This window comes from Cavia porcellus, unplaced genomic scaffold (genome assembly GCF_034190915.1).
Source record: "Cavia porcellus strain 051 isolate PalLab524CR breed Dunkin Hartley unplaced genomic scaffold, mCavPor4.1 scaffold_22, whole genome shotgun sequence".
NCBI lineage: Eukaryota > Metazoa > Chordata > Mammalia > Rodentia > Caviidae > Cavia > Cavia porcellus.
Window position 1 is genome coordinate 10164727 of NW_026947505.1, and position 23422 is coordinate 10188148.

Below are 23422 nucleotides of genomic sequence, written 5' to 3' on the forward strand. Positions count from 1 at the left end.
TTCTTCTAGCAGAGCACACAGCTTTTATATAATCTTTAACTCCCTTTATTCCTCGTCTCAGTCTTCCTGGTACCGGCTCTTAGGTCTAGCTCATCCAATCCATAACATTTCTCACTTTCTTTCTGAATCATCTTTCTCCCATGCATTTTCCTTTCGTCTCTTCTGGGTTGCTTTTCTTTTTTTGTCTGTGTGTTTTTGTGTTTGTTTGTTTTTGTTTTTCTTTCCACATTGAGCTAGATCCCTGAACATTTTTTAAAAATTGTTTTAGTCCATGGTGCTAGGACAATATACTTGACATCCACAACTTCAAAGAGGGGAAGTTTACTTTGCCTCACAGTTTTTAGAAGTTTCAGCCCACAGCTGGCAGGCTGAAATGAAGACACAGCCTGGCGGAAGGGTCTGGCGGAGGATTGCTGCTCACATGGTGGTGAGCAGGGAGCCGAGAGAAGGGAAGAGCTGGGGGGAGATGCACCCGTCCAGCCACTCCCCCAGGCCTGCCTCTGGCCACACTCCCACAGCACAGTCAGTGACTAAACACATCAGTGCACAAATCCACTGATAAGTACAGCACCCCACAATCCAGTCACCTCCCCAAAGCCCTCTGCTAAACACATGTGGCTTTGGGGGGACTCCTAGATCTAAACCATAGCGTGACTTTTATTTTATTTTGCAACAAGGTCTTGCTAAATAACTAAGCTGCTCAGGCTGGACTGTGAGGTGGTACCCCTCAGGTAGTGGGATTATTGGTGTGTGCTCCTGTGCCCAGCCCGTCCTTTCCAATTATTGAAACTGAAAACATTCTCAGGGCTCCAAGTGAGCTGTGACATCATCTTTCTGTTTCCTTGAGTGCGCCCCTGACATCCTGGGAGAGGATACGGGGTCAGAGAGATACTTGTGCTGGCTGGAGCAAAGGGGACACTGAAGACAGGAGCCGGTGGGCAGCACTTGAAGGGCCAAACCCTGTCACTAGGGAGGAGCCTGATGAGAGCAGAGATGCTTGGCACCTGGGGACCGTCCTGTTCACCTGTGTGGTCACAGAATAGGGGGCTGACTTCTTGGTATCGACCACAACTGGTATAGGGAAGAGCCCTTGGCTGTGATTAAGCTTTTTTTTTTTTTAAAGTACCTTAATACATACAACTATAATTTAACAATTCATAATCTCTACCCCTGGTCAGGCTACCAAGGCTAATGAAAATGTCAGATTTCTTTAATTTAGCTGAATTCTGTGGGCGCAGCATCTTAGTCCTGTTGACTTCCTGCTGATCGGAATACATATCTTTGATGAATTAGGTTAAGATGGAAAGCGCTATGACTTGATGCGTATGCTTTGGGAAGGAATGTTGTTTAAAGTATTGGTCTGTGGGCAAAAATAACAAAACCCAGGACTATAAAAAGAAATAGAACTGGAGATTGGTGGTGTGACATCGTTACGGAGCTCAAAGCCAGTTTCTCTTTCCTGCGCCCCCCACCATGTACTCCTCCTGTGGCATTGACACCTATATTGTGTGGCTGCCATTGCTTTTTGAGCCTCAATTCCATGGTGGCTACAGCTAGATGGCCAAGCATATGCCTTATTCAGCGGAAGGTGCTGAACTGCTATGAAAGCTGATGAATTTTAAAGAGCATTTAATGTCGGCTAATAAGAAACCCAGATGCACAGCAAGAAGGCTTATAAACCATGCATGTCCATATATAAATTGACAGTAGCTGACTTTACAGCATATAAATTAGGTGGCAGTGAGACACTGTGTCATGTACTGACCCATTTCTTTCTCCTAAAAGCAGTAAGTCTGCATAAGTTCACTGTCACAAAATGCATAACCCTGCAGTACCAGTGGGCATTGCCAGCACTGGTTCAGATTTTATAAGCAGAGGATCAGACTGGTTGTATCTCGAGTGTGCTATTAGCCATTTTTGGTGAACGATGTGATGTGCCACTCAAGTCCCTATTTTGGGACAAAAAGACTCACTTCCCCAGCGACTGGGAATGCTGCACACTTCCACACTTTGCAGTGAGTCCCCTCCAAAAACAGCTGCCATCTGAAAGCACTGCCTTGCCAAGGGTAAGCCCCCTTTCCTGTGGCAGCCCACTTCCCAGGACTGGTCCTCGCTGGAGAACAAAGACCTGATGCACATATCGCAGTCTGCAGCAACTCGGAAAGGGTCATCAGCTCCACAGCTGAGAGAGGCTCAGGTCACTTCCTGTGCTAATTCCTTCCTTCTCTTCTTGCTTGAAAGGTATTGATCCTCAGAACACTTCCTAAAGAGCTTCTGCATACTAATTTCTGTCTCAGAGTCAGCTCTCCTGGGCACCTGACCTGCAGCAAATGCTAGTGTGGCTGTGTGGGTGGGGGGAAGGTGTTGATGGGAATGTAAACTAGTACAACCACCATGGAAACCAACATGCAGATTCCTCAGAAAACAAAAACTCAAAATTCAGTTTGACCCAGCTGCTCCCCTCTAGGTATCTTCCTTTCTAAAAGAGTAAAAGAATCATATTATAGTGATCCATATATGAGTATTCATATTTGTAGGGGCATATTTCATAATAGCTGTATCTTGGAAGTGACCTATATGTCTATCAGCAGATAAATGGATAAAGAAAACGTGGTATTTACACACAGTGGAGTGCTACACTGCTGTGAAGAAAGATAGCCAAGCATGGTGGCACATGACTGTTAATTCTAGCACGCAGGAGGCTGAGGCACAAAAATCACCATGAGTTTGCAGCCAGCCTGAATTGCATAGCAAAACCTTGTCCCAAAATAAATAAAAATAAACTTGAGGAATACATCAGGAAATGGAAGTGTCTTGTGACCATAAGGTTAAGTGAAATAAATCAGACACACAAGCTTATTTCAAAGGGTTTCTCATATATGAAAATGAATAAAAATAAAGAGCAGAGTAGAAGATAATAGAAAGTAGAGAAACAAATTACTCTCAAAGGTGAAGAAGATCAAGAGATGAAGGGAGGGAAAAGAATTAAAATGTGTTGTGTATGTGCACCAACTTCTCACAAAGGATGTAAATATTATGTACTATATACGTGTCCTAATAAACTAGTTTTTTAAATCATAAAAAATAAATTAGAAATAATCTAAAAAAGTTATGTCAGTTCAAAATATAACACTAAACCTCCTGGGCACTACTGCAAAGCTGATATCTGGGATCATGTCTTTGGACCTAGAAATCCCTCTCTCCATCTTATGCCCAGGAAATTGCAAACATGCCCACCAAAAGAAGAATGCATGAGAATAGATGCAGCAGCATTCTTTCTAAATGCACCAGCATCATTAGCAATAGAATGAGTGAATAAATTGAGTCATATTCACACAGGAGAGCTGCTCAGTGAGGAGGTGAGCTTCACACTGCAATGTGAATGAGTCTCACAGATGTCAAATTGAGCCAAAGCACAAGATGCAAAAGAACACATACTGTGTGACTCCACGGATATAAATTTTAAGATCAGACCAAGTATTTATGATGTATGAGGTGAGAATAGTGGTTACCTTTTCAGGAGATTATTTATGACAAAAAGGGGTTTGAGGTTCAGATTGTGAATACCCACTGAATTTTCTGGGCCACCATTACTTACTTGTCTCCTTTCCTTTATGTATGTTTTGCTTAAACTAAATGTTTCAAGAGCAAAAGAAGGGAGGGCAGAGATAAGCACCGAATACAGAAATGTGTCATCAAGAATGGGACGCAGATTCCTAAGACTTGACAGGGCTTTTCTGATCAGTGCTGTAGGCTCTTACAGGCCAGGGGTCCTGGGATCTAGAAAGAGAGCAGCTGGATCCAAGGCACACAGCTAATGGGGGATGACTTCCTATCTGCGCCCCGCCTGCCCAGGGAGGAGAGCCCATGCAGCTACTTGAGTCCCCATTTGTTTGGACTCAACAGTGGCTATGCAGTCACGAGGGTAACATTAAAAAAGCATAGAAAGTGCAGGGAAATAGAGTCTGAACCAAGGGCAGACACAGGTGTGGGAGTCTGATGGACTGCCCAGGGTGAGGAGAGGTGTTACTCATTTCCTAGATGCCTTTTCCAGCCCGTCGCCTGTCTGCCCATCCACACGTCATAGCCATTGCCATTGCTTTGTTGAAAGCCTGTCATTTTCCGTTTGCAAAACCAAAAGCTAGTGGAGAGAAAACATGGAGTTGTGAAATAAAGTGTCTCTTTCTTCCTTGACATTCCTGTTATTTTTGAGAGAATTCTTTGGTGCTTTGCATTTTAAGGGCCCTTATATCAAAGAATCATTGGGCAAAGAGCTAAATTGTAGCTGCTTTGTGTATCTAAAATAGTGCTCGTCTAAAAGCTTTACTTTTAATAGGTGATAAAGATGACCTTGAAGATTTAAACTGAATTCTTCATTTCTTAAGTATGTTAGTAGGTTTGTATGTATTTTTGCATGTGTATAGGTGTGTATGCATGTGTTTATGTGGGTTTCCATGTGTGTTTCAATGTGTGTATATACATGGATATGTGCTTATATACATTTGCTTATGTACTGATGGATGATTGATTTTGTGTATGTATGGGTATGTACTCGTGTTTCCATGGGTTTGTGTCTGAATGGTTGTACATAAGTATGTACTTGTGAGGGTGCTTGCAGGGGTGTGTGTATGCATAGATGTGTGCTAGTGTGTGTGCATGAATGTGTGTTTGCATGTATTTACATGTGTCTGTGCATATGTGTGTTCCTGTGTGTGTTTGCATGGACATGTGCTCACATGTATGCACAGGGGTGTTGGCATGAGTGTTTATTTAGATGGATGTGTCGTATGCATATATTTGCATGACTGCTTGCACATGTACATATTCTATTAGTGTTGCATCCCTTGCAGGGTGCATGTCACTCTCTTAAGACTCATGGCTCTCTGCTTATGATTATACTCAGACTAGTCCAAAACTCCTCTGAACTAATCCTAATCACCCTGGAAGCCGCTACACTTGGGCATGAGGCTGTCAAGTGTGAGTGTTTGCAGATGTCAGTGCAAGGAAGGCAGGAATCCAGAAGGACAGATCAAGGCTTAGTCACTGAAAAATACATGCCAATGCATTCTGGCTCCAGAGCAGCCCATAAGAAAAACTTGCCATGACAGCAAATCAATAATCTCTTGGAGATGATTTTTTTCTGAAATTTCCCTGATTAGCTATGGCAGTGCATGCTTGGCAGCAGTACCTTGCTCCAGATTAACCTAATGCTTTTTGCATGAAGCAGGATTATAACTGGTTCTCATAAGTCAAATTTGACATTTCAAATCACCCTTTAAAGGTTTGGGTTATAGATTTTATAATGTCTCCATGTCAAACATAATTGCTCTTATTGCTGCTAGTAGACATTTGCCAATCAATCAAAATAACATTTATTTTATCATAAACAAGGGCAAATTAAAGCCATTTGAAATCATTGTATTTGAAGACTCAGTGAAAAAGCATACTTAAACCACTGAAATTTGTTTTTATCCTTGATAGAGAACTGTGATGACATTATAAAATCAATGGAAATATGATACTATTTCCACTTCAAGATCAATGCGTTTACATATTTTGTGGATATATGATTTTAATTTGATATGATTTAATATGACTTACTTGAATATGATTTGGGGTGAAATAGCCCCCTTCCTTTCTGTAATGGACATTTATATTTTTTATTCTTTAAAGATAAATGTGTTTTTAAACTTGCATTTAGGAGCTTATATTTTATTCCTCTTAAATTGCAGGATTTTTTTCCCAAATGAAAGCTAATGGAAAAATCAGATTTTCTATGAAAAAGTCAGACTAATATATTCCTGCAATAGAAATTGAACATACTATGATCACCTTGGTTTGTTCCTTCTCTTTAAAGAGTCCACAATACACCAGTGTCCCTTGTCTCAGGCTGACTAGAATTATGTGGAATGTTACAGTACCATTTATTGCATAGGAATGGAGACAGGTATACAGTCATTGAGAGCCATCATGTAGATATGTCATGGGAACACAATTTAAAAAGAAGGTTTAACTTTTTCTAGAACAGTTGATTTGGGATATGCTATCTTGTTTTCTCCATGGACGAGCCCCACAAAGTTTACTTCCCAGTCAAACGATACCTGCTGCCATCCAGTTAACCTGCAGGGCTGTGCTCTTCCAGGTGGTGACTCAGGTCCAGGCCCCCGCCGTCTTGTGGCTCCCTCATCTCACCTCAGGTCCCTGTGGCACCTCAGGTCCCTGTGGCAGGGGCGAGAGAGATAAATTCACAGTAGTTTTTAAGTGTATTGCTCTCCAGGTGCTCATGCCGCTTCTCTTCACATTCGGCCCATTGGTCAGGACTAGCGCCTCGGCAACCCCTCCTACCTGTGAAGCACCAGAGAAATATGAGCAACGATTTTTTTGATAGGCATAAAAACGACTCTGTCCTAAGTATGTAACAAAGAGAAAATTCCAAATACAGGGGATTCCCGTCTGAGAGCAGAGCATGAACAGAGCTCTGAAAAATTAAAGTCGTTCAGTGAAACAGTGCAGTTGCCAGAGGAGGGTGATAAGTTACTAATCTGGAAAAGTAGGTTAAATCCCATAGAAAGGCCTTGGAAGGCAATGCTGAGAGTCTTGGGCATCATGTGAACGTAGTGGGAAGTTATGGAAAAAGCATCAAATGGCCAGAGCTGTGTTTCTGGAGCCCTCCTCCGCCCTGGGAATGATGCTGAAATAGCCGGATAAGTCACTTCTACCGAAAACAGCATTTCTGAGTGACAGATGAACAGCAAAAATATCCTACTCTCTTATTGATGAAGTTTTTCTTTTTTCATGACAGAGTACTCTTACAATGAGTTTCAGTGTTATGTATTGTTCCCTAAACATATTTGCCCGTGTTCTTTTTTTTTTTTTTTTTTTTTTTTTTAATTTTTATTTAAGGAGAAAAGAAAAGAAAGAAGAAAAAAAAACAGTGAAGGGGTACAAGTTATACAGATTTACAGAATAAAAAAATGCGCAGTAGGAAATCACTAGTTAATGGATTACATATTGCCATCTTAGAAATAATTGTTCAAGTCACAAAATTAAAGCTTGTAGAGTGGACATTCCAACAATGATACTGCAAACAGTTCTGTTCAATGATCCAATAAAACTCTGTGATATCATTTTCTATCTTATACATTTAAATATACATGCAGTTATATAGTTTAGAGCACTTTCTTTTCCTCTCTTTTGTACAGTGACTATTACACATTTTGGGTTTCATTGCTCCCACGGTTCTTGTTGCTTTTTTGGAAGACAGTAAAACCAAATGTGACATAACAGAACAGAATCGGTCAAGTCAAAAGGATGGACATAATAGATAATATAAAAACATAATACAAGGTGATCAACAATGGTTACCATAATGCCTCCCGCTATTTCTAATAGAATTGCCTATATCATTAGTTGTAATACAATTGAACAAAACCGTAAAGAATAAAACCGACAAAACCAAAACATTGGAGATATTGTAGGTCTTCAAAAGTAGATAAAAGTCAACGAGAATGGGCGTTATAATGAATCTCATTATCTTCTCAGCTGATGCCTAAACTTTCGAACCTGATACTATCCAGCAAAACAGAATATAGGAACCTCAGTCAAAAACAAGATGGTGAGAGTAATACAGGGCTTCAAATCGAGATAATAGAAAGTCAAAGTGGGTTACTATATTATATCCTGCTATATTTTTCCCTTTAATTAAATGGATAAAAATAAAAAAGTAAATAATGGAGTGGAGATTGAGAAAAAAGAGGGCATAACAGCGAAACAGGGCAGATCAAAACATAACCATTTAAGCAGAATAGTGTTTCACCACCAGCTAATCCTGACCCAAAAATAGTTACCGTATTGACTCCCTCCCTGAAGTCCTTGAGTACAACTTCATATACTGTAGCATTAAGTATATCAAAACAATGTAAATCCATTTAAGAGAATGACAGCATTATAGAGTATTTAGAATCGACTAACAGAAAATGAACAATGGTCTCTGTATAATCTCCTTGTCTTTAAAAGGTTTTTTCTTATACTATCGTACATAGCAAAATCCAATAAGATACAACCTGTTTAGACCATTGGAGACAGAAGAACAAAAGCTAGATGAGACTTCAAAACAAGATGGTACTAAATCAGCATTACCTATTAAGATGTCATTTTCTCCAAAAAAAGCTGTTCCTATCATCCAATCTTCTCTGTCTCATTTCTGTTGAGCTCTTTTTCTGTCAGTAGCTGTCAGTTTGTCTTCTTCATTTTGTTCTCTGCTCCATTCGTTGTGGCCTCCCCGCCCCTATTTCTGGGTTCTTTATATTTTTCTTTTTTTAGAATATCCTGCAATACTTTCTGTAGGGTTGAATTGGTGGTTGCAAATTCCCCCAGTTCCTCTTTATCTTGGAAGCACCTCGTTTTTCCATCAATTTCCAGGGACAGTTGTGCAGGATATCTCAATCTTGGCTGTAGATTATTATCTTTCAAAGCTTGAATTATTTTTCCCCATGCTCTTCGTGATTTGATGGTTTGTGAAGAGAAATCTGCTGTAATTCTGATGGGTCTTCCCTTGTAAGTGATCTGTTTCTTGTCTCTTACAGCTTTTAATATTCTGTTCTTGTATTGAATTTCTGGAATTTTTATTATTATATGCCTGGGTGTTTCTCTGTTAGGGTTGTAGGTAGCTGGGGTCCTGTATGCCTCATACATTTGAGTATCTTTACCTTTTGCTAAATTAGGAAAATTCTCCTGGATTATTTCTGTGAGTAGCTTTTGTAGTTCACTTGTTGGTGTCCCTACTTCTTCTTTTATGTTCTTAATCCTTAAGTTATGGCTCCTCTTATCATCTTCTTGTCTTTGTATTATTGCTGTGTGTTTCTTTGTTATTTTTAAGAAGTTTTTCATTTCATTCTCCCATGTTTCAAGTCTGCCCTCCAATTCAGATAGTCTGTCCTTAGTTTCTTTCAAGCTGTTATGCCAGTCTTGGGTAGACTTCTTGATTTCTTGATAGTCCCTTTGCACCTGCTTCACATACTCAATGCTTTCTCTGTTTTCTCCATCAAGCAATTCTCCCCTCTTTTTCTGTTCTTCCATTCCACCATCTGCTTTTTCCTGGGTGGTGCTTAGCATTTCTCTAACTATTCTGCATACTTCTAGCTTCAGGTCATTGATAACTTCATTCCTGAATTGGTCTATGAGGCTCTCTAAATGGCGCTTAATGTATATTGGTGCAGTGTCCACTATTGCCTGATTCTCAGGATTGGGGGTCGAGGAGCCTTTTTTGTTGCTTCCCTTCCCCATATTTTCTGTTCCTTATAAAATGTAATCTTACACAGGAGGCCCGGCTTCCCTGCCTGTCAGCCACAGCTTGATCAAGTTGCGCTGGTTAGTTGTTCCCGCTCACCGCTGCGCCCCAGGGAGTTGCGGAGGAGGCAGCCTACACGGGAGTCAGTCGCTCCTCCAGGCCACCGTCAGGCTCTGGGATCTGGGTTAGGCCAGCCTAGGGAGTCCGCGAGCAGCGTCCCTCCGGCCAGGCACCTTTCACCAATCCCGTCCGAGAGGGAAATGTGCGGCTGCAGTTGCCACCGCGCCCTGCTCTTACAGGACTGCCCGCGCCCAGAAAAACCTCCGCTGAAGTCAAACTGCGGTAGGGAGTCAGTTCCTCGCTCACCTCGCCACCAGTCAGCCTTCCTCCCTGGCCGTCGCGTTTCCGACTCCGTTGGCAGACTCCCGTTCCCAAGCCTCTGCGCGTCTCTCCTTGCCGAGCCGCTATGGAGGTAGCCGGCCGCCGGGCGGCGGGAAATCCAAACCGCGGTTTCCGATGGCGCGGGAACTCCGTTCCCAGACTCCCGTTCCCAGGGCTCGGCGGTCGCGTCTCTCCTTGCCAAGCCGCTGTGAAGGTAGCCGGCCGCCGGGCGGCGGGAAATCCAAACCGCGGTTTCCAATGGCGCGGAGTCGAGCCTCCACACCGAGATTTTTCTGTTCCTATTTTAGCGCCAGGACTGTATTCCAAGTTGGATTCTCTCAGCCCAGTTCGTTCCTGAGTCAGCAGAGCATATCTCTACTGGTTCGTATCTCCTTAGTCCACATCATTCCTGGCCTCTGAGCCGAGCCTTTAGAGAGCGTTCAGTAGTTGCTGTTGTCTGTCCGCCATGTTCTCTTGCCCGTGTTCTTTAAGAAAATATTCCAAGTGCTTTTAAATTTTGCCAGCCACGGGAACACGTGACTCAGTGTCCCCTTCCTTTGCCTCCCTCCTCCATGACACCCTCCGTTGCTCTTTCTCCCCTCCGTCTGTTCCTCACCCCTCAGGACATTTAAGTATTCCTTCACAGTACATTCAAGTAGAATAGTCCATTGAAAACCTAGAAAGGTCTTGGATATCCCAGAAAAAGAATGCTTGTCTTTGGCAGTGGCTTGGGGTTACTCTCGATCTTTGTCCCCAGTTTATGTGAGGCCCTTAGTTACCCGTGGGACTTGCCCTCAAGGAGAGCATAAGGATTGGTCTGATATTTGAATGTACAGGCGATGCAACCCTCAGCCCCTGAGGTCTTCCTGTGAGAAGTTTCCAGGTTCCTTCTCCCCTGCGCAGCCATGAGATGGAGTTACTCCCCCGCTAAAATCACCCACAAACCCATCCCCCATCCTTTCATCTTCCCAGTGTCCCAGAATCTGCAGAAAGGGCTCAGAAGTGGGACTACCCAAGCCTGAGCACAAACCCCGCCTCCTTCCAGTTGGATAAACCTGAGCGATTTTCTTAACTTCTCTGGGCCTTATTTCTTATAAAATGGAACTAATGAATGGCATTGATAAATTGTACTTCAAGGTGTTATTTTGAGAATTAAATTAATTTTAATCCACACAAAGTGCTTAGTACAGCTCCTAGCATACAATAATGCAATCTCAAAACAATAAAAATAAAAGCTTCATCATTATTGCCATGTGTTGTACAAGCCATTTTTACTATAGGACCTCACATAGACATCCCCAGTGAATTAGACTTTTTCAGAGGTGAGAGACTTCAAATTTGTATTAGGCTAGAAATGCACTTGGAGGAATAGCAGTCCATTGTGGGCCAGGATCTTTGTCTGCTGTGTTCTGGGGCGTATTTTAAAGTGCCTGGCACCATAAGAAGGACCCAATACTTACTGTGTTTATTGAATGACTAACTAAATAAACTGCTGAACAAATTAATGAAGAATAAGTGACCGTGAAAAGCTGCGTGTCTTAGTAAAAGCACAGGTTTTCAAGTCAGGCAGATCTGAAGTCAGATGCCAGTGGCACCTGACTTTATTAATTCTCCACTGCTGAAAAGTAAATCTGCTATTCCTCTGCTTCCTGATGTATAAAATGAAGGTGAAAATAACTACTGCATAAGATTGTCATGAGAATTAAATATGCTAACAGTAGAATATGTCTAGTATAAATTCAGCATATTTTAGCTTAGTAAGTGGGAGCTACTCCTGTTACTGTGTGTTCCATATTTATGTGCATCAATTAATAATGATAGAAACCTTGTAAACACAGGGGAATGAAAAAGTCTTACTTCTGTGGATGCCTGTTGAATAGATACTTGCCAAAGTTAGACTAGCTTTTTTTCCCCTCTTTTCCTTATGTTGTTTTTAATATCATAGTGTTCATTAAGTAAAAGAGGAGAGAAGAGGAGAAAGAGAAAAATTATAAGAAAGTCATGGGGCAGTCAGGTCCCTTCCTTGGTGACAGGTCAGCCAGAGGAGAGTGTGGCACATAGGTCCCTCCTCTCACTGCCTGTGCTCCTGTCTGCCTCCAGCTTGATTTCTCCACTACTAATACTAATACTAACACGCAGTCTTTTTCCTCTTTTAAATTTTGCCAACCACGGGAACACATGACTCAGTGTCCCCTTCCTTTTGCCTTCCTCCTCCATGACATCCATGCATCTGGGATTCCATGGCAGCAGTGTGAGCTGTGGAGGAAGCTGAGTTTGGCAAAGTGCTTATGGATTAGACTTAAGGAATTCCTTAATTGGTGGCCCACAGGCTGCTCAGACTGAAAAATAAAGAGAAAAATAAACGGCATGGTGGAGCCTCCCAGTAAAGCCATGGCCCCTTGGCACCGTGTGGTGCCGTCATCCAGAATAATCATCGGATACTTTACTGTCCTGAAGTCATATTAAAATGGGTTTTAAACATAAGAATAATAGCCATAAATGGTGTTACTGTCCTAGTGTAACTGTTGCTGTGACACACAGTTTGCTCGTAATCACAAAGACATCTGTCTCTGCATATCTGTGACATTACATGTGACTTTGTTGCATTTGTTCTGCCTAGTTATTAAAACTATATCCCGAGAGTTGTTGCACCCATGTTAGAATGGAGTGATTCTGAGGGTTAGTACTTAGGCTACATAATGAAGTGGGGCACTGACACATGTCTGTTCCTTCTCTAACTGAGGCTCACAATTTTTAGCCTCATCTTGACTATGAAGTTGCTCCTGTGTAAAAGCCATGCAGCTCATTTGGCAGCCAGCAGGAACAGGTGCCTTACGTCATACCAAAAAAGGCACTGTCAAAAGGGCTGTGGCAGCTTCTGGAGAGATTCTACGTCATATACACAGGCAACACCAAACGAAAGCCAGCTTCTGAGCCCTTAAGAGAGGCAGGCCCGCGACAGGCAGAAGTTATATTTCACTTCAAGAGAAATGGAAATGGGAAGAGTGGCTAAATCTGGTAGCTCCCTTTGACCTAAAAACTATCCCTTCTAGGGAGGGAGGAGAAGGGTGGCAGATTTGGCAGATTTTGAGTTGACCAATTAGTAGAATTAACAACAGTTTCAGGGGACAATATTGCATCCGATTTTCAGAGATAAAAATTCAGGTTTGCAACTGGTTTTGTGGCTGTGTCAGTTTTGTTTCTGAGCTGCCTGGGATGTCATTTCTCTCCCTGGAAAAGACAAAAGGCCTCACTGACTGAGTCTCAGGGAAGATTGGGCCCCAACCCCACACCCGCCCCACCAAGGCTGCCTTTTTCTGGAGTCAAATGCTGGATTCATTTGGGGACCCTGGAAGTCTTGCCAGAGGCTGGAGTCAGCCAGCATTTCGCGATTTCCCATTTTTCTGATGTCACCCCTTGTATCACTTTAAATCATGTTTCGTTAACACTTTTTATTTTCAAAACTAGAAATTATTTTCTGCTTTGTTTCCAAATATCTCATTTTAACCCCCTTTATTCTATAGATAACTCTTCCGTAGATAAAAGAGAGGTAAAAATACTCAAGGTACAATCTGGAGCATACAACTTTTTGTATTTTATAGCAGTTTTCATAGTGTTTCTATTTGCGGTGGACTCCAGCTAAATTGTTGGACCCCTTAGGAACATTCTCTCACTCCATCCTCGTAGGCAAGTCCAGCCACATCTCTAGCCCAGCCTGCAGCCTGGATGCCCACAAGAATGCAGGTTTACCACGCACACACACTGTCTTAATTACATTCTCATTGCTGGAACACAAAACCCAGCACGGTACCACAACTTGGAGAAGGGAGGGTTTATTTTGGCTCACTGTTTGTAGAGGTTTCAACCCATAGACTCAAAGGCAGGGCTTGCTTATGACGTGACATGCATGGTGTCGAAGCAGAGACCGATCAAGGGAGGTAGGGATATATCTTCCACATCGTAGCTGCAGTGACCACCTCCTCCAAACAGCCTTACCTCCCACATCACATTTAGCTATCAACTCGTCCGCGGACCGGTCTGCTGTTCAGTACCACACCCCTCCAGGTTCCAGTCACCTCCCCAAAGCCCTACCTATGAGCACATGAGGCCTTAGGTGGGGCATCCAGATATAAACTGTCATAGGCACACATCTCTGTAGACATCCTTTTATTTGTGATCCTAAATTGTCATGGGACAGAGTAAAATGTAGATGCCCTGAAAACACGAGGGCAAGGACAGGTTCACCTGGAGAGGGAATGTCTCCTGCCATGACAGGACTCCCAGGGCAGAGGAATAAGGACTGCAGATGCACAGGAGTGGACATGGCCTTGGGCTCTCTATCCCTTCTTGGCTGTGACACTTCATATTCAAAAGCTGGTTCTGCTAACAAGGAGGAAACAAGTTTGCCTGGTATTCATTCAGGACAGGAGAACTGTGCCACTGAAAAAATTCATTTTTAATTTTCTAAAATGTGTTTTATTTTCATTAGTACCTGTTTGCAGTACATAATGATCACACTCATCATGAGTTGGTACGTGTATAGAACACATCTCAGTTCTTTTTATGGTCCCTTTTTCACCACCTTCTCCTCTCCCTCCATTGCTTGATCCCCTCCCCATTTATAGCAAATTATTTTTAGCCAAATCATATCTTGAAAACTGTTTATATGTCGAAAACCCAGGGAGTAAAGTGAACTGTTCACTGGGGGAAGGCCTTAAATTACATTACCACAATAGAAAATGCAGGAAGTAGAGGGTGACCGAAAAGGCGAATACAGCATCCATTCTCCCTGTCGCTACTTAAAACATAGTTATTGAAAGTGAAACCACCATTTCCAGTAACCATGGGAACAGTTAAATTTTTTCTATGAAAGCTTTTATAGAGGAGGCGAAATATCAGAGAAATGGCCATTCGATAGTCTTCAAATCCATTACTTTCATGTCATGCGCTCTGATTACAGCAATCGATTCTAGAGATCTAAAGTAACCTTGAGAGGCTCCCTAATTCATCTGTTCCCCTTGCCTGGCCTCGTGTCATATACATGTCATATACCTGAGGCCAGTTGGGTCTTTTGTGTTAATAATCTATACCAGCTGACATTCTAAAGTTTCTCTTTTGTTTATAGGCTATCACAAACAGTCACAAAAAGTTTCACAGTAGCCAGTCCAGACCCTCCCTGTGTAATGTGAGCCTATTTCTCTAATAAACACCCACTGCGTTCATTCCTGTTGCTAGACTTTTGCCTCTTTATGTTTTCTCCCACCAGTACCTAGTTGGGACCAGGATTTTCACACATGGACTCTGGGAGACCTTCAATATCCTGACTATAGCGGAGGCTCTGGTGGTTTGCAAGATAATTTATGAAGTACAGAGACAGGCCTGGTGTTAAGTAATATTGAAGCACACAGCAAAAACGTAGTGCCTTCTGAATTATCCTCAGTTCTTCTGATTCCACCTAGGAAAGTTGGTCTCATGCTAGTAGGTTTTTAATGTCCTTTTCACAATTACCCACATCCTGTTCAACGTGTAAAGAGCAGACATCGGAATCAGAGCCTTCGTCGTGCAAAGATATCTGATGAACATTTACGGTTCCTCCACTGATGCACAGCGTCCTGTGACTGCTTAGTATAAATAATCCTCAACTTGGAAGCTGAGAAGTAATGGGCTTTATGAAATGGTGACCAGTGAGAGGCCACGCGGTCACTGGGGGCATGTCCTTGGAAGGACATGTGGGACCCCACCCTCTCTGGTTTCCTATATCTAGATCTAATCTTTTCCTCCCTAACTTGTGATGCCATGTGCCATCTGGTTCCCACCAGAGCCGAGCTAACCCTGACACCGTACCCATGAATCTCCAGCATCTTTTTCCTTTGTAAACTTAGTCTGCCTCCAGATTTCATTACTTTAAGGAAAACCAAGCAAATATAGTCATCAATAGACATTTTAAGATAAAGTAATCTGAACATATCCAAACATAGCAAGTACATACTGTAAAGAACAATCCAGTACTGTAAGGAGCCCCTGAGGATGACCAGACTTTCTCTCCTTTGTTTAGCTAAAGTGTGTCTCCATCTACCAGAGAATCCGCTAAATGTTAAATGGTCTTTGCATCTCAGGGGTTACGTAAATCATTCCTGAGTCTGCTTCCTCCTCTCTGTACCACTAGGTGTTACGCCTGCTGGCATTATTGCTTATCCTTATTTAGATCATAATATGCTTCAGGAAATAACTACATTTTCTTTTTTACTGTAAAGACTTGTTTATTTTGAGGCCTAACTGGAAAATAGTTCTGATCTGCTGCAAGACATGTGTGTGATCTTGAATCATGTACTACCAAAGTATTATTGACTCAAAGATTATTCAGCTCCACTATCTTTCCAAAATATTATTCAGATGCAGAAAAAAGAACTTGGGTTTGGAAGCAGATTCAAAACAGAACTGGTTTGGAATCCTTCCTGTAGATGCAGCAGTTCTGTGATTTTAGGTAAATAATTGTCTCTTTGCAGAATGGAGTTAATTATACTCACTTCAGATGTTCAACAAATATTTATCAGGTACCTGTTTCTGCATCAGTCTTTTCTAGGGGCTGTAGATACAACAGTGAACAAAACATAAGATTGTTTCTCTTGTGCAGCTGGAGGTTTTAAATGAAATCAACTGTTTCTGCTCTGTTTTGTTGCTTTTGTTTCTTTTCAGTGTTTTTGTTGTGGTGGTAGTCATTGTGGTGGTACTGCAAATTAAACCTAGGGCATTTACACTGATCTGCCTCTCTCTTTCTCCCCCCCCCCCCTAGTGATAGGGCCTTACTAAGTCACTAAATTGCCCAGTCTGGGCTCACACTCGCAGTCCTCCTGCCTCATCCTCCCAGAATGCTGTATTACAAGTATGTTCCACTACACCTGGCTTCTCCTGTGGTTCTGAAGTCACAGAGGTGGAGACACCTGGAAGTGGATTGAAACTGGAATCTCATATCTATAATTCTAAAATAATCACCCTTCGTGGTGCTACAGATTTTAAGATATAACTAAGCTGCTAAAGGTTACTTAGAGCCCAGCAAGACCATAGAGAAATATGCATTGTTTTTTAGCCCATAGAAATGTAATTTTGTGTGGAACAAAATTTACATTTTCAGTAATTATTTGGCACTATCTTTACTTTTATTCCATAGTACTATTTATAAGGAAACATAATTTGAATTGCAAATGTTGGAAACAGAGCTGTATTTCCCTTCTCTGTGTTTTCCTCCTTTAATGTATAAAAATGCTGAGTGATAAGCTGTTACCTTACTACAGGAAAACCTTCCCCTGAGATTTGCCAGTGACCAAACTTGCACAGGTGCAGTTTGCCACAAATAAATTTCTTGACGGTGGTTTCTTGTCAGAGAAGCAAGTTGTTTATTTTTACTGCTGATGAGGCCATAGCTCAAGTGATCTAGAAAGATCTTCCTTTTTTCAAATAGATTTTCTGTCTGGCATTATCAAAGTCCCTCGCAACCCTTCAGGTATGACATCTGATAATGGCAGGAAGGCTAGAGAAACAGTAATGGCTTAGTAATTAAACACACTCAGACTGGTTATTGGCGCTAATATAAATCTACAGAAAAAATGGCTTCTTATCTACTCACTTCATATCAGTGAATGAAGAAAAAGGGTTTAGAAATTTGTTACTCCTATGAGTCAAAAGCAATATCATTGTCATTGATAACCCCCACAGGCCATCAGGGCTTGCTTTATCTTCCATGTAACGATTTGATTTGCAGGTATATTTTCCTGTGTAAGATTTGATAAGACATGGCCTATGCATGTGTTTCAAGTTATAAAACTGTAATTGGCCTTTCACACTCTTGGTGAAATTCCTTGCCAGAGTCCTCTGAGGTAACTAAATTGTAATGAAAAACCAATAGAATCAATTTATAGGATGCATCCTCTCTCTCTCTCTCTCTCTCTCTCTCTCTCTCTCTCTCTCTCTCTGTATTACAATGTATATTTTGCATGGTTCTTTCCAAAGTTAATTATACTGTTTTAAACATAATAATAATAAAGAAGATAAGAGATGAAGAAATACAAAACTACCCAACTGTGGAATCACTCACCTGACATTGTTAGAAGGCCACTCTGGAATCGCTGATGAATTGACATTCAACACAGTTACCTAAAGGAATTGTTGAAGTGAAGAATGTCCACCATCTTAATATTTCTCACAAAACCTCATCTCCTTTTCTCTATGAGTATAAGCAATAAGTTGTTTCAAAGGTGTGCTTCTCAACATCCTCTGCATGTCTTTTACCTGTCAGTACTAACCGCCACCTGGCTCCATTTTGCTAAAGTACTTACCAGAATTTGAAAATCACAGCATTCAATTTGCTGCCTTTTTCCTGAATATGGAATCAGTACAGCAAGAGCAAGATGAAGATTCTTTCCTGGCTCTTCAGTAAATTCTAAGTGAAACTCAGAACTGCTGATGAGTCCATGTTTAGCTGTGGCATCGTTGTACTCTTGAGAATGTCTCCAGAGTTGGGTGGTAAATATATATTCTGCCCCAGATTTTCTAAGGAGCTCTTGAACCCTTATGTCTGCCCACCAGATTTCAGCAACACAGGTACTTGTATCTTTGAGGAACTTAAGAACATGACTTTCCTTTCTGCTTACCTTCTGAGTTGGATGAATTGAATCTCTGTCTTGGCCCACTGTCTTACCATGCACAGTAGCCATTGCATCAGAAACCCAAGGAAATGCTCTACCCAGCTTCTCTGCATCTACCGTCAGACATCATATCCAAATCTGTGCACTGCTAGTACAAACTGGCACAGCCCTCCTGAAAGTGAATTTAACAGTTTCCCAGCTTGACCTTGTCCACACATACTGTTGCAGTGTGTTGACAACCTTAAACTTTTTAGAGCCTTTGACTGTACACAAATAACCTAATGTTCAGATGAAGAGTTCCGTAAAAGATGTTCATTAATAAAAATTAAAAACCTTTTACTATTTAATCCCAGGAACAGAAATTTACTAAATAAATGTTAGTATATGTGCTACATCATAGAGTTTTAGGCAGCAGTGGGCAGGGCTAATGTTCTAGAAGAATTTCTAAAATGACATATCAAAAATTCTCATACGACAAAGTCGTAATAAAAATGTAAAACAACCTTGCACACACTGTATGATCTTAATTAAGTATAAATATTAACAAGAAAAGAAAAAAGAACATGTATATTAAAACATGGGCTGTGTTTATTTTTGTTCCTTTAGTTTCAATTTTTTTTCTTTTTTTGGCTAGGCATCTTTCTGTGTTTTCGAAATTTCTCTCTATGGACATTAAGTAAAATAAAATTTCAGAATTGAAGACGCAGAAGAAAATCACCAAGGTAGCAATATGTGTTTTCACGTCCACTCTCCTTCTTTGGAGAGCCTGGACTGCTTTGGGCTGCGGCTCTTTCCTGGAAATTTACAATGTTCATTCTCTTACCAGAGGAAAAGCCATGATAGAAAGACAAGATGCGAATCTGTGTCACCTGGTCTCTGTTCTTTTTCAGCACACAACGGTTCTGCCCTTTATATTAATCGAGATGAGAACATCACACCATCAGTATCCCAGCAGGAGCAGCGGACTCACCGCCGTTTACACCTTCTCGGTGGGCTATATATTATGGTAAGGACCACGCCTGCTGGGCTTTCATACTGTATTGGATTTTTCACTGCTAAATTTGGGCACATACTGCATTATGGATATAATCACTAACAGATTCACACTGCGTGCTTCATTTGGTCCAAGACCTGGGCTTTGTCTCCTTTCCCCAGATGCTTATATTTTTAGAAAGTATATGCCAAACCTCACACAGCAGGAATTTGTTGAACAATCCCATGTAAGCAGTGGTTCTTCCAAGGCTACATTTTTCAACTCTTTTTCAAACTAAATGTTTTCCTTGGACACTAGTTTTATAGCTGAAGGGCTTTTCTGCTTGGGATTTTTTTGTTTTTGTTGTTGTTGTTGTTGTTGTTGCTTTTGTTGGGGGAAGGGGAGTTGCAACAAACACAAATGAGAACAAAATAAATGACCTCTTAGATCAACAGACTTAAGCTTAATAGGAAGTGAAAATGTGCATTTTAAAAAATCCACTTGAAACCTATTCCATAATTGGCTGTCACACATAGAATGCATTTTACTGCTTGTTTTGAATATTGGGTAAATAAAACATAAGACTTCTCCATGTGTGTGTGGGCACAGTGAAACCCCAAAAATGAGGTGCCAGATTTACCTGATAAGAGTTTTTGTCTGGCAAGTTGTCTTCACATTAATTTCACTTTTTAGTATGCTTTAATGCTTCAGAAGTTCTTTATCTTCACACAGAGGATCTTTTATTTCTCTTTCTAATTCCAAGTCCTGTTTGATATATGAGCACACATAAACAAGGCCCTTCCCACCAGTGTTTCTGTCCCAGGGGATTCTCGTCTCCTGACTTCTGGGTCACCGTTGCCTCCTTTAAGCCTGAAGGACTGGACAATGTTCTGCTCAACACCCTGCAACTATGTTTAATCCCTCCAAGAGCTTAGGGCTCTTCGGGAGGCCCCATCTCCATGGCCAGCCTAGACATATAAAATGAAGTACAGTCAGTTCAGGACTTCACATACTTTGCATAAACAATCACATAATGCCCCAGATCCGAGCAGAAAGAACATCTGCAGCCAGGAAGCCATACCACGTGGCTGGATCTAAGGGACATCCAGACGACAGACTCTAGGCTAAGTATGCACTGAGGTTCATCCCATCTGCCACTCTGTCAACTACTGAGAGCCAGTTTGAGTGGACCGGGAGTTTATTTTCCTCATCACTTCCTAGAGATTTTACAACCACACACACACACATACACACACACACACAGCTAAAACATTTGACTTTCTCTGATTTAAAAAGGTACAATTGATTAGGACTCATGGGTAAAATGTGTCTAACATTATGTCGTGAAATGTGCTAACGTGTTTACCAGTTGTGTACCTGATAATCAGTGACTGTTCCCTTTCAGAAGAATTAAGTAAGGAAGCCACATGCCCATTCCAGGCTACCACAAAGTTTACAACATAGCCAGAAGAACCTTTAGATTAACTAAGAAATGGACTTATCATACCCCACCCCACCCCAAATACAGTCTCAAGACCTTGCACTCACAGTCGCTTACCTGTGGGACAGAGACGTTTTCTCTGAGAACTATGGTATATTTCTGAGAATTCATCTATATGCTATTAACTTGTCTTGTAGCATCCCAGAGGTTGCAGGAACTCTGCTTTCTCATGGCTTTCCCTCTGCTGTGTGTACAATCATTCCACGTTCCATAGAGACACACACATGGGAAATACCCTATAGTCCTCGTTAGGGACCCCCCAGGGTCCCTCATTATAATGAAGCATTACTCATGCTCTTCATGCCCGGGGAGACTTGTCAGCTTCGTGTACTCCCCCAGAAAACCAGTACTTGTTTGGACATATAATTTGCTTTAACCAGTGAATTCCCTCTCATATATTCTACGCAAACTTTAAGAGTCAGCTTTTCCTTTGGTGTTCTGCCCTGGGCATTTGGGTATGCCAAGACCTAAGCAGTACTGGTCAAGACATGTCACATTATATAATCCTGAGGCTCCAGTTGTTATCAACATGATACTGGCTTTTGCTCCCTTCCAGACTATCTCAGGGCCAACATACCAGTGACCCTCCAACCAGAGATTCAGGATATGAAATCTTTTGATACCATCCCATGTTGTAACTGGACATTCCAGGACTTTATGCCAAGAGGGAAGAAAGGTTTCTTCTTATTGTGTGCTAATTACAAAATAAATAGATCTCTTTTACAGTACCAAGTGTGGTTGAGCCGCCTCTGTACCTCAGGACTGCTGGCCAGGCTGTCTGCTTTTCTGGAATTCTGGCTTGTCAGTCTCACAAGTCTCCCTCTCCATTGGAATCTCTTCTCTCCTAGAGTCGGGCGGTAAGAGTTGAGGAGGCCAGGGACGGGCACCTGTGCCATCCTGCCTGCACAGGCACCACCGAGCTCTCTCTCTTGCTGCCTCACCCCACTGGTGCCCTTCTCACTTAGCATCTGCAGCTCCGCAGACTCATCTCATGACCACGTCTGCCTGCCAAGCATGTTTCCCTCTCTGCTTGCCCAGATGTTTGGGACACGTTCTTGCATCCTTTTGTAGGAAGTTCTTAGTTCCTTCCCTGTTACCTCTCAGACGTTCCTCTGCAGCCTGTGAGTTTTTGTAGAACTTTTGTTATTGAATGAGAGGATCTGTATTATTTCATGCTGAATGTAACAGAGGCCACTTACTGTAACAATGATTGCAAAGCTCGCAGTAAATACCATTCTTTTGAGACAGACACTGTGCCACATGCTTTTCAGATATGATCTCATTTCATCTCCCCCCACCCTGGCAACCCTTTGACATAGGCATCTCTAGCCCGTTTTATAGAGAAAGAAGCTAAAACTCAGGTTGGACATCTTGCCCAGGACAAGCCACTGGGCTGTGGGCAGAAATTCATGACAAATCCAGCTGTGAGACAGAATCTACACGATTCCCCTGACCCAGCACTAAATTCAGGTGCATGCTGGCCCAAAGCTGTACTGAATTTTGGTTTTGTTGTATTTTAAAGAAACACACCAGAAACAGTAAGTCTAGGACCTACGCCCATTTCCTGGGTGGGAATTCAGTCTCTTCCACTTCTGTTTGGCGGGCTGTGTACATTCAGGCATAACATAGAAGGAGGAAAGTCTGTACCTCACAGGAACCTTTGTGCAAACCCAGAGAATGGCTGATAGAAAAATTTTCTAATTTGCTATTGCCAGCTCTGAGACCTTTCTCTACAAATAATAATCAGAGTTCTGATGTTTTCTCATCAAATGTTTGGGAATTTGAGTTATGATGTCGTAAGATCTTTCTCTTTTACCAGTTCCACTCACTCATACACTTCTGACTTTAAAAAAAAATTCTACAGGATATGAAAATAACTTTTTTTAAACAACATTTTTTAATTGTTTCAGGGACTCAATAGTTGTAGATAAGCTTCATAATCTAAATTTCAGTATCACAAACATATTCACTGAATAGCTTTCCAACATAGAAAAAATAAAATCAGAATTAAGAATGATCTTTCTTTGGTGATGCAATTCTAAATTATCTCATATCAGAATTTTTGTCCCCCACCAAACTTAATTATTTCTCAGCTATGGAATTGTGGTTGGTTTTTCATTTTCTTGTCTAACTGTTTCTGTATTTTCCACGTTCCTTATCTTTAAACGCAGAGAAATTTTCTCAAAACAAAGAGTGTACTTAAGTTTAAAAGTCCTATAAATTTAGTCATGAGAATGAAAATGAAATTCAAGACCGTATTAGAGTCCTCCCAGTTAGAAATAATCCTGGTTCTTGATAGGCGAAGTGGCTTGGACCTCAGTAGTAGGTTTTGGGCCAAATCAGTTTCTTAGATTTGCATCTAGACAGAAAAAGCCTGTATATACAACCCATTTCAATTTTCAAAATTTATTTTTCAGTAGTGGTAGGGTTCTGTATGTATTATTAAAGGTAAAGTCAATAAGACTTCTGAAACCAAATCTTTAAATCCAGATTTTAGTCAGTTGAGCCCTTTAGTAATTTTTTAACCTTATTGGGAAACAAAATAACACCCACTCCTAAAGAAAGTCACGTCTTAATCGCCAGAGCCTTGAACAGGTCACCTTACTGAGACATTGTGGATAGACTGCATTATCCAG

General features: G+C 41.5%; 1 protein-coding gene across 4 annotated transcripts in view; it reads left to right on the plus strand.

Annotated features, from left to right (window-relative positions):
• Aig1 (androgen induced 1) overlaps window positions 1-23422 on the plus strand; it is a 218847-nt gene that overhangs the window by 162043 nt on the left and 33382 nt on the right. For 2 of the 4 annotated variants that reach the window (XM_063233403.1, XM_063233401.1), the window contains one exon: window positions 19203-19318. The exons of the other annotated variants lie outside the window; for them this stretch is intronic. In XM_063233403.1, coding sequence (XP_063089473.1) covers window positions 19203-19318 — 116 coding nt within the window. The remainder of the gene's footprint in view (window positions 1-19202; window positions 19319-23422) is intronic. 4 annotated transcript variants of the gene reach the window in all.